The following is a 15220-nucleotide window of genomic DNA, read 5'->3' on the forward strand; positions in this document are numbered from 1 at the left end:
AGAATTACTTCAGGAACAATGTTTGTTAATACAATTTTTTGCTAGCTTGAAATTTTAATTTCCCTCTGAATATAGCATACTATTCATATAGCATATTATTCTGAATAGTATGCTATCAAAATTAATTATCTCAACAATTATTGTTTTTATTAAAAAATGTTTTAAATAAAATTTGTTTCAATTTCGATTCTGAATCAATTATCTTAATAAAAATTTTTTACATCTCTATTAATTAAGCATCTAACAATAAGTGTAATTATGTTCTTTTAATCAAGATTTTCTGAGAACGAGTGGAGGGGGGAAATCGTATCGTTTTGTTACAAAAGTTCCGTGCCCTGCTTATAACTTTAAATTCCATAATTACCAAGTCCATTTTGTAAAAACATATACAGGAGAAAATGACTAAGTGGACTTAGTCATCTTTTCCTGTTAATAGTTTTATCTTAGCATTATGCTCAGCTGGTTCCATAGAGATCCACCGACATAAAAATAACGTCAACAGAGAGGATGGCTGGGAGCTTAGCAGAACATGGAAGATGGTGGTGAACACGAAGACCTCTTCCCGCCTCACACCGGACGCGACGCAATTTGTTAATAATTAGCTTGTAATTAGCGTTAACTGATTATTAATTAGTTTTTCCGACTTATATATAATTACCGATTTTTGATCTCGTCACTTCGAACCAGTTTCTGAAGAAGGTTGCAAAATGGTATCCGAAACGTCAAACCTTTTATTAAAAGACGCACGGCAAAACCCGAAAGTTTCTAGTGTTAGTTCTAGTTTTAGTTCTAATTTTAGTTTAATTCACACCGGCCGTGAAAGCCTTCGTACTTATATTATGCTCAGCTGTTGTAAAATGACGTTTGAAATTTAAATAGTTTATCATAATAATTATTAGTTAAATCAAAATAAAATTGTGTTCTATGTTATGAGACTTAATCTTTGGTAAGTACCTATACGGATTACAATAATTTTGTTTTTCGGCTATTTAGTTTTAAAAAATAATAAGCTAATGCAATAATACCTTATTTTAATGGCAAAATGTTTGAAGAATTATTATAACAACGTACAAGAAATTATTAATGATCTTATGGATGTTCCGGTAGAATTTGCTACTAATTCTAGTAATACAATCTCTACCAGTTTAATAGTAAATGAACCACTATTAAATCCTACACAAGCTATAGAAAAACGCAGATGGGTAATAAAAAAGTCTCAAGGAACAAAACGTGAAATAACAAGTTATTAAAAAAATCCTGTTTAGCAGATATTAATACTAAAGGCAAACAAATGTCTGCAAACTCCCCTAGAAATGTTAATTGTGACAATTGCCGCTATAAATGTACAGAAGCATTTCCTGCAGATCGTCGACAAGATATCTATAAACAGTATCACAGTCTACCCTCTACTCTATGACAGACCAGAGGACTTCATAATTAATACCGTTGCAACTTCTGAATGCAGAAGAAAACTAACTCTAGTAGACCTGCCAAAATGTTTCTAAAATTTATATATTATAATAATATAACTTATGATAGCATTAAGAGGTGGCGTTAATATAAAAAAATAAAAAGTCATGGAAACAAAAAAAAAAAAAAGAAATGATAGTAGTAAATAAACATAAAAAAGTGTTAAGTCGACTTTTTGAATTAAAGAATTTCTGTTTGAACCTGCTCCCGAAATATTCTATGATATATTTAAAAATTGTGTTTTGATAATAAAATAAACGATCATCACAATATTTATTAAATATGGAGAAAAGAAAAGGGTTTGTAAAAATTTTTACTTAAAAAACTTGTCGATAAGTCATGGACCGGTTAATTCTGCCACACTGAACATAGGTACAAATGGAATAAATCATTCAATTCAAAATCAACGAGAAAAAAGATCCCCAGGAAGCAAGACTAAACCTGTGTTTTTGAATGAGGGAAGGGGAATATAATAGAATATAGAATCATTCCCTGTAACGGAATCACATTGTTGTAGACGTGGGACAACACGGAAATATCTTGACTCTACCTTATCCATTCTTAAAGCGTATGAATTGTGCAAAGATTTACAGATGAGCAATCAAAAGGATTTTGTTTCTCCCATAACATATAGGAGGGTGTTTTGAACGCAGTATAACTTTTCTTTCTTCAAACCAAAGAAAAATCAATGTTTGCTGTGTGTTAAAGAAGCTAAATATATTGAAAAATCAGAAGAATTTCTTTCTTACCTAAAGCAAAGAGATGATGCTAATAGAGCTAAAGATTTAAATAAACAAAGAACAATTCATGACGAAACTTTTGTATCAGTACTTTGTACAATCTTAAGTCATGCTATGGGTACGTATTTTATTGAACTGCCAGTAATTAGAATAAAGTACTCAATGGCATAAATTGAATTTAGTCATTCAATAAGGGCAAACATCTATAGGTTAATGTTTTATAAAACTAATATACAGGGTATCTCACGTAACTGGTTCGTTAGAACTATTTAAGGTTCCACTATTCGTAGTGGTTTGAAATTTTGGTAGCATGGGTTGTTCATTCTAAACTTTCGATCTAAAATATTTTCAAGATGGCCACCCCTTCCGGTTTACCGGAAATAGACCACAACTTCGTTATTTTAAATGGAATGCTATAGTTTTTATTACACCTTTCAATTATACGTAAAAAATATGTTGACTTTGATAAAAGTTGTTGGTACCTAGCGTTTTTTGTTTTCAAGTTATTTTGATTTTAAGTGTTTTTTGACAAATTTCAGCATGGTCTTTAAAAGCCCATATCTCAGCTAACGATCATTCAAAAAAGCTCTGCAATGGCACGACTACTCTACAGATGCTGCCAAATAGATTGTCATTTGTTGTATCAAAGAATCTTATACAGGCTGGTCAAAAATTGAATTATCGTTTCTCAATATTCAATTGCGAGAAAGTCGAAAATTTTAAATGGAACACCCCATTTCTTTACCCTCTCAGAAAAGGAATTTAATTCTCTACAAATTATCTATAAACATTCCTATGCCTATTTATTGTAGTTTCCCTGATAATCAAATATCACAAATAAAAATCCAATGGTATTAAATCTGGAGATCGTGGAGGCCATTGCCATTAATATAAAACAAATTTAAAATATCGGCGTTGGAATAATTTGCGATGATATACAATGACTTTCACTCGTGATCAAAAGTAAGTAACAACAACAATAACACAAATATGGACCAAAAACTGTCAAAATTCCATTGCCTTCTAATAAAAAATCAAACGTTTTCCCGCATTCCGTGCATGCTTTGAATAATGTCCCAATATCAAGGAAACTACAATAAATAGGTATAGGAATGTTTATAGATAATTTGTAGAGAATTAAATTCCCTTTCTGATAGGGTAAAAAAATACTGGGTATTCCATTTAAAATTTTCGGCTTTCTAGCCATTGAATATGGAGAAACAGTAATTCAATTTTTGACCACCTGTATAAGATACTCTGATACAAGAAATGACAATCTATTTGGCAACATCTGAAGAGTAACCGTGCCAATTTAGAGGTTTTTTTAATGAACGTTAACTGAGATATAGGCTTTTAAAGAGCATGGTGAAATTTGGCAAAAAAAGCTTAAAATCAAAATAACTCGAAAACAAAAAATGGTACCAACAACTTTTATCAAAGTCAACATATTTTTTTATGTATAATTGAAAGGTGTAATAAAAACTATAGCTTTCCATTTAAAATAACGAAGTTGTGGTCTATTTCCGGTAGACCGGAAGTGGTGGCCATCTTGAAAATATTTTAGATTGAAAGTTTAGAATGAACAACCCATGCTACCAAAATTTCAAACCTCTACGAATAGTGAAAGCTAAAAAAGTTTTAACGAACCAGTTACGTGAGACACCTGTATATCTCAGTTTACTTTGATACAACTCCAAAAGATTTATTCCAAAGCTAATCCAAGACCAAAAAGATTATATTCCAAAATTGACTAAGTCCACGCTCATGAGCATCTACGAGTGCGTTGACTACTGAGAAAAACGTGAACTCTCACGTTTAACCTCAACACAGAATGCCAATTCGATAAAAAAATTTGGTGGCGACTTCCACAGCGATACAAACCGCGACTTTTCTCCAGATGAATCAGACTATGTTCCTAATAATTCCGAAATGCACAGTAGTTCTTCAGAGTCTGAAGAGTCAACTGTAACTGCACACACTGCAAAAAAAAACAAAGAAGCAAGAAAATGTAGACTTGAAAGCAAAGAATACATTTCAACAAAGGGTATTTTAGTACCAGCTGCTGAAATGAAGCCTGGATACAAGGAAACTTGTAGGCTAAAGTGCTTTACAGTTGCTGATGAGGAAAGACTCAAAATTTTCAAAGCTTATTATAAGTTACGTGTCTGCTCGTCAGCAAGATTTTATCAATGTAAAAACAGACCAGATTCCTAAGAAAACGAAAACAGTAGTAGAACAATCGAGAAAGAATTTTTCAATATCTTATTTTCTAGCGCTTGAAGGTGGCAAACGAAAAGTTTGCAAGCACATGTTTTTAAATACACTCGGTATTAAAAAAGGTGTGGTGGATTCACAGGCCCAGATAATTTACCTTTGGTTACATTTAACTACTGGATATTTTCCATGGTTACTGTAACTTCACTTGCCATGATTGGCTATTTGACCAGTAACTATGGTAAATATCCGATAGTTAAATTTAACCAAAGGTGAATAAACTGGGTCTAAATGTAGCATTTTGTGATGGAAAAGGACAGGCTAAAAGCAAAACATTAGATCCTTTTATAGTGGCAAGTATAAAGACACATATTAAGAGCTTTCCTTGTATTCCGTCGCATTATGTTCGGTCACAACAAGTAAATACTTGGATTCAAATCTAAATTTAGCCACTATGTATAGAATGTATGAAGAATGGTGTAAGGAACATGATAGGCCACAAGTAAAATTAGCTGCATACCGCAACGTTTTTAATAACACCTTTAATTTAGGATTTCATAAACCGAAAAAAGACCAATGCCGTGTATGCGTGGCTTTCAAAAATGATTATAATCCAACAGATGAAACGAAGAAGGAATACGAAACTCATCAGAATTCTAAGTAAGAGGCGAGAGAGGCTAAGAAGCAGGACAAGGAAGATGCTATTGCACGTGAAAATATTTTAAGCTACAACTTTGATTTGCAACAAGTTTTGCTTTGCCCGAGTGATCCAACCAATAACGCTTTATTTTATAAACGACGCGATGTTTAGCTACCTACAACTTCACAATTTATAATGTAATAACCACCAAAGGAGAGATGTACGTGGCATGAAGGACAACGCGAAGAGGCAGTTGTGAAGTAGCTAGGCTGCTTTTTAAATACTTTCAATCTCTTCCTGAAGCAATAGAAAAGATCAGATGTTTCAGTGACCGTTGCGATGGACAAAATTTAAATAAGTACGTGCATGTATGTTGTACAGAAAGTAAAACATTTAAAAAGCATTGATGATTTTAACGTCTGGCCACAGTGAAATGCTATGTGATTCTGCAATTGGGACGGAATTCAAACATGTTGGAAAAGTATTATGGCCAGGAGACTGGAAGACTATAGCACGTAGTGCTTAAAAAAGACAGGACACAAACCATACAACGTGCATGATGTTGTAAGCAAAGACTTTTTTGACTGGAAAGATGTAGCCGATAATCACATGACAATAAGGAAAATGGGCACTGAAAACAAACCGGTACTATTCCAGAAAATTGTTTGGTTTCACTTTACAAAGGAAATTCAATTTGAATTTGAATTTAAGGAATCATTTACAGAAGAGCAGTTTAGAAGAGTAGACTGTAAAAAGAAAGTCTTGCGTAGATAAACCATAGATTTGCAGCAGTGACAAGGACTTAGGGCTGCATTCAGAGACGATTCTACATCATGTAGATTCTACAATTGTAGACCGAGAATCTGTTCGGACGAGCTCGGCATCCAGGCGATCGACGTCGTCTCGACTCACGCCAGGTGCATAGCAATGAATCTATCGCACTTTAAGAAAGTGTTTGTATGTTTGGTTTATTTTTCGTAATGAGCAAAAATTATAATTAAAAAAAATTGTTTTGGTTTTAAAACCATATTTTTTATTATGTTATTAATATTAACGGCAGAATATTTTTATTATACTTTTCGTTTAAAATTTTACATTTCATGGGTATTAGAATAATATGTAGGAACACATATTTAATAAAACAGATAAGAAACCGAAGATTCTATCCTTCACAATTTATTTATTTACATATTTGTTTTAATTCTGTATATCAGGTATCAATATTATTGATGTAAGAATACTCCTCAAAATTACAGGTAAGTAGTACTCAAACAACACAAAAATAATGTTATTAAAAAAAAAGTTGGAAAAAAATATATTAAAAGTTGATCTTTATACAGGTGTCTCAGCGAGACCGGTCATTAGACGTTTCTGGGGTTCTGGCCAAACAAAAAATTTGAGAATGCAGACTTAAGTATTATCAATTACGTTCTCTTCATCTAAAATATTTTCAGATTTCTAGCGCTTCCGGTTGATAATACTTAAGTCTGAATTCTCAAATTTTTATTTTCGCCAGAACCCAGAAACGTCTAATGACCGGTCTCGCTGAGACAACCTGTATATGTGTTCGATGAACTCGTTAAAATCGTCGTCTTAATAATAAAAAAAACTCAAAAAATATAAATAGCACCTGCACTACAAAAACAAAAAATTATTAAAAGTAATAGTAAACACCTAAAAATAAATAAAAGAAATCCAATATGAAAAATACCTACATACAAAACAGTAAAAATTAATATTAATTACTTTACAAAGTAGAAATAAAACAAAGAAATAACAATAGGCTACACTACGAAAATACAAAAATAATTAAAATTGCACTAAACTTAAAAAAAAAAAAAATATACCGAATATAATAATGAAAACAAAGTACCTACTCTACAAATAGAAACAATAACGCTAATACTGAACACTTATTACAACAAAACCACAAACATTATCGAAAAACTACAAGATATACAGAGAGCTTTCTTTAAAGTGTGATAGATTCATTGCTATCAATTGCTGTACGCCTCGCGTGAGTCGAGACGACGTCGATCGCCCAGATGCCGAGCTCGTCCGAACTGATTCTTGGTCTACAATTGTAGAATCTACATGATGTAGAATCGTCTCTGAATGCGGCCCTTAATGTCACTGTTTACTACCAAACTTCCTGCTCTGAATCAAGACTACCACGACTTTTATTCTAATTTACCGCACGGAAGTACAGATAATGATGATGGTTAAGTGTTTTTCAGATTTATTAATGTTGTATTTGAGATAGTAGCATCCAAGAATTTATTTTAGTTGATTTTGTTTGTGCAAGAAATATGTATCTTTCTATTTGTTTAAATTAAAACAAGGTTATTTTAGTTTTTGTTTAGTATTCCTAGTATTACCCTTGTTTGAGTTGTAATAAAACATTACCAGAAAACTGTTGTATATTATTTTAAAATTTGTGACCTTGACATCACTTTCTATTACACCATTATACTATTTTAATGATTTCTGTGAAATCATGAAAAACTAGTTATAAGGTGAGTGTCCCAATTGTTGACAGGGATCCAATAGTTGACAATTTGTTTTGTTAACGTAATATTAAGAATGGTATTTATGATAGGTTGATGTATGCGGCTTTATTTTAATCTCTAAAGTATGTACTTCCATGCAAAAAAAAAATTTGACAATATCGGTCACGATAGAAACTATTGGCGCGAAATTAGTTCCGAGTGTAAGTACCTTCATTGAACATCTCCTGATATTTAGCGTTTTGTTTAAGGTAAGTAACACGCAAAAATTATTTATTTCAATGTTATTGTGTTTGTTTCTATATTACCTACTGTATAGTAAGAATTATAAGGCATATACATACATGTTTTTATTAACATTATACTAACACCACTGTCAACTATTAGAACATACTTGACAGTGGTGTCAACTAAAGGACCAATACCATTTTCGCGAACGTTTTATATTTTCAAGGTAAAACTAGTTGTTGAATGGTATAAGACAACATATGTTCAAATGAGTTATATAGGACAGACGGGTCCAATAATTGACATACCTGTCAACTATAAGAACATGTGACATATCAACTTCAGGAACATCAGACGCAATAAATTATTAAAAATAAATAAAACTGTACCTCATTTCGATTTTTTCGCTTATTTCAATCTTTTTCTCTTAGAATAATGCCGCGACAACACAAAAAATTAAAATTATATTCTCTAGAAGATTTACAAAATGCCATTGCGGCAGTAAAGCGTGGTTCATCAGTAAATGCTGCCAGTAAAAACTTTAACGTTCCTCGAACTACAATTAAATACAAACTAGAAGGAAAGTATGAGCTAGATTGCCGAATGGGCCCCGAAACAACACTTACAAAGGACAAAGAGGAAATTTTGGTAAAGTGGATATGTTCAGTTGCCGACGCCGGATTTCCTGTAACTAGACTCCAACTTTTGGATTCAGTTCAAATGTTAATAAAAAAAAAAAATAGGCCTAATAAATTTACCAAAAACCGACCAGGCAGAAAATGGTATAAATGCTTTTTGCGTCGGCATCCTATTATTTCAGAACGACTGACTTAAAATCTGACTAAAGCCCGTTCTGAAGTTACAGAACAAAAAATCCGTACTTAATTGGTTTAATGAAGTTACTAACCACTTTAAAGCGAAAAATATTGAAGACGTCCTTAAAGATCCAAGTAGAATATTTAACCTAGATGAAACGGCGTTTTTCATGGCTCCTAAAGGTATTAAATGTTTAATGCGAAAAGGTGAAAAATTAGCTTACAATTTTATTAGCAACGACGATAAAGAGTGTTTAACTACTCTTATAACAGTTTGTGCTAACGGTTCTATTCTACCACCTATGATCATGTTCAGTTACGAGAGAATACCGGCATCAGTATCTAGTTTAATGCCCACCGGATGGTGCGTGGGCAAATCAGAATCCGGGTGGATGACTGGCCAAACATTTTTTGAATACATCGCGAACTGTTTTTATCCCTGGCTTATAGAAAATGACTGAATTTCCAGTCGCATTATTCGTAGATGGACATGTTTCTCATCTGACATTGGAATTAAGTGACTTTTGTGTGGAAAAAAAGATAGAACTTATAGCACTTTTCCCAAATTCAACTCACATTCTTCAACCGATGGATGTGTCAGTTTTCCACCCCTTAAAAAATAGTTGGAAAACTGGTGTTCAACAGTATAAAATTGATAATGATGGTGGTAAAATAAAAAAAGAAAATTTTGGTCCTCTACTTAAAAAAGTGATTGATCAGGCAATAACACCTAGCATGATTAAAAATGGATTTAAAACATGCGGCTTATTCCCCTCTGACCAGAATGGTATTCCGTATGATAAATTCTTTAAGAATAGAGACCGTCCACAGAGTGTAAATGAACAACAAAAAATTTATCAGACGACAAAGAAAGAAGTAAACTTTTTTGAATATAAAATAGGAGCCGAAAAAATAACTAAGTTTAAAGAATCTGGTAACATTTGGGAAGGTAACGTAGAGGATACTGCGTTATTTAATTTTTGGAGGCTGTTATCTGAAGAAGTTGAAGATCATACCATGGCAACTGGTAACAATGAATCTTCTCGCCATCTTGAAGACGGACAAAATGACGCTAGTTATTTGGAAGAAATAAATAATGATGATACCGATTATCGTCATCAGTTTGTTCAGTTGACCCCACCAAACCAACCAATACGTCAGTTATCCGTTGAAATAAAAAAGAGTGAGCCTAGACCAGCAATTGACATGTCGAATAAAACAAATAACTCTATTCCCATTACCTCAAAAGATATTCCATCTCCATTTAAAGGAGCACTCTTTTGGCCAAAACCGATTACTAAGAAAACTGTAAGAAAAATTAAAGAAAAGATACCATCGGTAGCAACGTCCGATCAGTGACGAGACTATCATCAAAGAAAAGAATTGGAGAAACAAAGGAAGGAACAAGAAAAAGAAGAACGCAAGAGAAAAAGAGAACTAGCAAAAATAGAAAAAGAAAACAAGTTCAAGTCCAGAAAAAAAGATTAAGCCTAGCACAGAAAACGATGAATCCTTTTCGGAGTCCTCGGTTAAAATGAATATTCAATCCGAAGGAGAAGGAGATGGTTGGAATCAACAGTACGAGGCTGAATCTGATGGCGATGGTAATGAGAAACATGAATTTTTGAAGGACATATGAGTGGGTCAGAAGGAAAGTGAACCAAGTCTATTTTTTTCTAAAATTTAGTTAAGAGTATACTTAGGTCCGTTTGAACAGTTATAATTTTATGTGCTGACTTATTCAATACTTAGTTCATCTGGTTACCAATAATGTACGCTAGTTCACTTTAATACTGAATGATTTGCACCATTTTTCATTGAAAAAATGAACCAAGTCCAAGTAGCTTAAGATTCTGTGATAAAGTGGGCTAAGTCAGAACTCTCAACTGTCGCTGACAGCTCTTTTTATAATCTGTCATTGCAATCTTCATGTGAATTTCTTGTGTGGTTAATTTAGTGATGGATTTGAACACAGGTTCTAATAAAGAATTCGAAGACTTAAGTCTTTCTGACCATGGTATGTAAACATGGTAAATAAACAGTAAAAATTCGTTATAACACTCTTCTAAGGACATAAGAAAAAGAGCGCCATAACCGGGAAAACGCTATAACTGAGAAATCATAAAGATGCTAAAACTTACTTTTAAATTTCTATCCGTTTAAACAAAAAGTTTACTTTTGTAAAACACGAAAACCACAACAGATATGTTTATTTTCAAAAAGAGACGGTAACAAATATCTCCAATTATCTCCATCGAAGCATTATAACCGGGAATTCGGAGCGTTATAAGTTATAACGAATTAGTTTTGTGTGGAAAATCATCATTTGGGTCCGGGATCACAGAATAAGAGCGTTTAAAACCGTGAAAACTTATGAACGAGAGCGTTATAACGAAATTTTACTGTGTAATACACACGTTTCCAACATAATAAAACTACTATAGATACTATTTTAGATTTTTGTAATAATAATAAAGAAACAGTATCAACTGTTATTTCGTCAGTTTCGCTGTTAGATATAGAAGAATGTAATAGTGCTGATGATGATGTACCTTCTACTTGCACTAGTACCAGTAGAAAGAAAAGATATAAGCAAATAGGTCGTAAGCGAGAAAGAGATGAAGATTCTTGGAAACAAAATGTTAATAAGTTACTCAGAAATAGTGGTCAAGCCTACACTAAGCGTAAAGGTAAATCCATACCGGCAAAACAATTTAAATAGAATTATGATTGCAAGTGTCCAGCGAAATGTAAAGATAAAGTGACAGAAGAGCAGCGCGAAATGTTTTTCACTTCATTTTGGAAGCTTAAAGATTATTCAAAGCAAAATACATTTCTACGAGGCGCTATAAAGATCAAAGTACCACAAAGATCTCGTATTAGGGATGGAAGTAGAGGCTTTCGGTCACGTACTTTTGAATATTATCTCGATCTAAAAAATTAAAGGACTTTAGTTTGTAAGAAATATTTTTTGAATACCATGAACCTCAGTTGCGGTTGGGTGTACAGGTGCTTAACAAAACATGAGGTACATGCTGTATTGGATTCACGTGGGAGGCATCCGTCAAGTAACAAAATTGATCAAACTAAAATCCGATCACTTATTGAGTCATTCCCTGCATTTACCAGCCACTACACACGTCATCACAATCCTAATAGAAAATATTTAAATTCCGAATTGTCAATAAAGAAAATGTACGAGTTGTATGTAGACAAATGTCAATTAGAAGGAAAAATTCCATGTAAGGAAAAATATTACTAAAATGTTTTCACTACAAAGTATAATTTGCATTTTAAAATACCCTACAAAGACACATGCAAGAAATGTGACCAATGGAATATTGGTTTGGCTTCAGAAAAGGATCTATCTATTATAACAAAAATAGAGACTGAAAGAAAAATGCATTTGTCTCAAGCAGATAAAATTAGAAATGAGTATATATATTATGCTTGTACATTTGACTTGCAGAAGGCTCTAGCATTTCCAAAACTAACCACGTCCGTCGCTTATTATAAACGAAATTTGTACATGTATAACTGCGGTGTTCATCCAATTAATTCCGGACCATCTGAAATGTTTGTATGGAATGAAACAGAGGGAGGCAGGGGTTCACAAGAAATATCTACAGTGCTTTACAAGCATTTAAAAAATAACGCTAAAAATTGTACAGAAATAACTTTATACTGTGACACTTGCGGAGGGCAAAATCGAAATATTAATTTATCAGTGCAATTACTGAAGCTGTGCAATGAAGCGTCTACTACAGCCAAGACAATTAATGTGATATTCATGATATCTGGGCATTCCTATCTGCCAAATGACGCGGATTTTGGTGTCATAGAAAAAAATAGTAAACACTCACTGCTTTATGGCCCGGATGACTGGATTAAAATAATTAAAAGCTCAAGAAAGAAAACGCCATATAAGGTCACTGAGCTTAAATTCAATGATTTTTTGTCAACCAAAGATTTATTAGAGCACATTACTAATAGAAAAATAAATACCAACAAAGAACCTGTAAATTGGTTGAAGATTCAACGACTTCAGTTCAAAAGAGGACACCCATTTTCAATATTTTATAAGGACACAGCTGATAACTTACTTCCATTCAAAGAAATTAACATAAAAAGAAACAACAAAAATGGTAGAAATCTTTCTTCGTTGGCATCAATCGATCAAAAACCGCTCTACAACGCTAGGCGCCGTATAACTGATATTAAGAAAAAAGATATGATTTCATTACTTCCTTTCATACCTCCAATCTACCACAACTTTTATAAGTCATTACCTGTTCAAACGAATACTAGATCGAGTGAAATTCCAGAGGAGTGTAATGACTAATGACACCGAACAATATGACGTTATTTATGAATGATTGTGCACATACGTTATGAATAAAATTGTTGTTTTTTCTAGTATTTTAATTTCTTTTGTGAGGTTAACTCTTATAAACTGTACTACTTTTCTTACATTTTCCTTAAGAAAAATGTTTCTATAAAAGAAATTGTTATTACTTTTTCACACCGTATTAATAGTTGGACTTGATCGAATTGCGGTAAAAAAAAATCAGAGTAAAAGTAAACTAAGTCCACATTTCTTTCTTTTAACCGGTTGTATAGCTAAAATAATGAAGTTTCTTTTAAATAACACCTAAGTAACAATAGTGTAGATACTTATTTATAAAAAATATGAACTTTAAAAATTTCGTTGCCTATTACAAAAAATTAGTAAATGGATCGAAATCAAACGGTCTGTTTTCTCGAAACGAACTTAACTGGACTTGGTTCACTTTACTTCTGACCCACTCATATCTCCCAATGATTTTGTAATAATCCGTTGCGATGATCATTATTACCCAGGTAATTTAGTAAATGTAATAATAATAATAAATGGTCAACTAATAACTAGGAAATCTCATTTTTAGGAAAAGTGGTTGAAAAGAATGAAAGAAAAAATGAATATAAAGTGTCTACTATGGCACGAAGCGGAATAAAAGACTGGAAATGGCATAACTACAAAGATATTATGTGGTATCCCAAAAATGACATACTTGAAATAATAAATGAACCTTGTCAGAAAACCGCGCGAGGGTTTTTTTCTGTACCAGAGATGGAAAAATATTTTCCTGAAATGTATTAACTTTTAACTTTTAGAATAAATAAATAAACTATTTTTCAAAAAAAAAGCAAAGTTTGTCAACTATTGGTACTTGAGGTATGTCAACTACTGGATTTTGGGGAAAAATTGCATGTCAACTAAAGGTACGTTGTCACAGCTGTCTTTAAAATATTCTAAAAAAAAAAATTGTGCACCTAAATACCGCAAAAAACATTTTACCCTTAATCTAAAACGTTATTCATTTCACTTTATCAGTTCTAAAATATGCCTAACTCTAAAACTTGATTTGTAACAATTTTTTTAATAATTCTTTCTCTTATATTGTCAACTACTGGTACACTCACCTTATACCTAGTTGTTACATTAACGTGACGATATTTCCTATAGGAGGACATAGCTTCATGCCACCTAATCATGTATTTAGACGCTTTGAAAAAATGATAAAGAGACGAGAACAAATCAAAAAAAAAAAATTCTTGCACACAATTCAACAGTCCTGCAAAACGGCAAGGACTGCAATATAAACAATTATAAAACGGCAATGAATACTTTCTTTAAACGAAAATCACCATTCAAAATAACAGAACAGCGAGTCTATCTATTACAGTCTAATCTATTACAAAGCTAAAAAAACAGTACATATGAAAAACACTTATACTGGTTAAGTATCTGTTCTTCGATAGTGTTTAGAAAAGTAATAATACGAATCTCACAAATGCGTTAAATAATGTAAAACCATCACCGCCCATTAATAAAATTAGTGTGCAAAAATAAAGTAATGTTCAATATCTTTTGAAATATATTAAGTTAACTGATGAAGGAAAGATATTCTACCACAATGCTCTAAAAAATGTTGGGGCGAAGGATACAGATGATCTAATAGAAGACTATTTATGTCCAAGGACTTAGTTCAGTTTTGGGTTAACATTTGTGAATTGAATACCTATTGTTTGATTTGTTTGTAAGAAAAATGTGACTCCTTGACTACAAAATATAGTGTCATTTATACATTAACACATTTCTACTGAATATGTTCTATACAACTTTTTACAGAAATTCAAGAATAGCTACGAATAATTATTTTGGACTTAGTTAGTTTTGGAAAAGTGCTCTTCAAATATACACACATGTATTATCAATGAAGCCATAATCTTTGGCTTAATTTACCAAATAAAATTAAGTTTTTAAGAAAAATTAGCTCATTGCATGATGTAGAAGCACTTAATAAATTAATCTTAATTATTTCTTACTTTTCCCAAAAATTATTGAAAATTGGTGTTATTTATGTACCCAATATCATAAACTGCATTTAAACAAAGCAAATTAGGTTAAATTAAAATCATGAATGTTACCTGAAAATATCTCCAGTTGTGGTAACAATAAAATAAACCAATTGGTTTTCTGTCAAAGTGTGAAGATAACAATCCAAAAAGATGATTTGTTTTTCAGGATTATCCAAAAGCTTGCTATAAAATAAAGAAACTGTT

At 32.2% G+C, this 15220-nt stretch overlaps 1 protein-coding gene across 1 annotated transcript in view; it reads right to left on the reverse strand.

Annotated features, from left to right (window-relative positions):
* Nucleotides 1-15220, reverse strand: part of LOC111416529 (rough deal) — a 63716-nt gene that overhangs the window by 47889 nt on the left and 607 nt on the right. The window contains exon 4 of the mRNA XM_023048577.2: nucleotides 15086-15199. Coding sequence (XP_022904345.2) covers nucleotides 15086-15199 — 114 coding nt within the window. The remainder of the gene's footprint in view (nucleotides 1-15085; nucleotides 15200-15220) is intronic.

Source organism: Onthophagus taurus, chromosome 6 (assembly GCF_036711975.1).
Source record: "Onthophagus taurus isolate NC chromosome 6, IU_Otau_3.0, whole genome shotgun sequence".
NCBI lineage: Eukaryota > Metazoa > Arthropoda > Insecta > Coleoptera > Scarabaeidae > Onthophagus > Onthophagus taurus.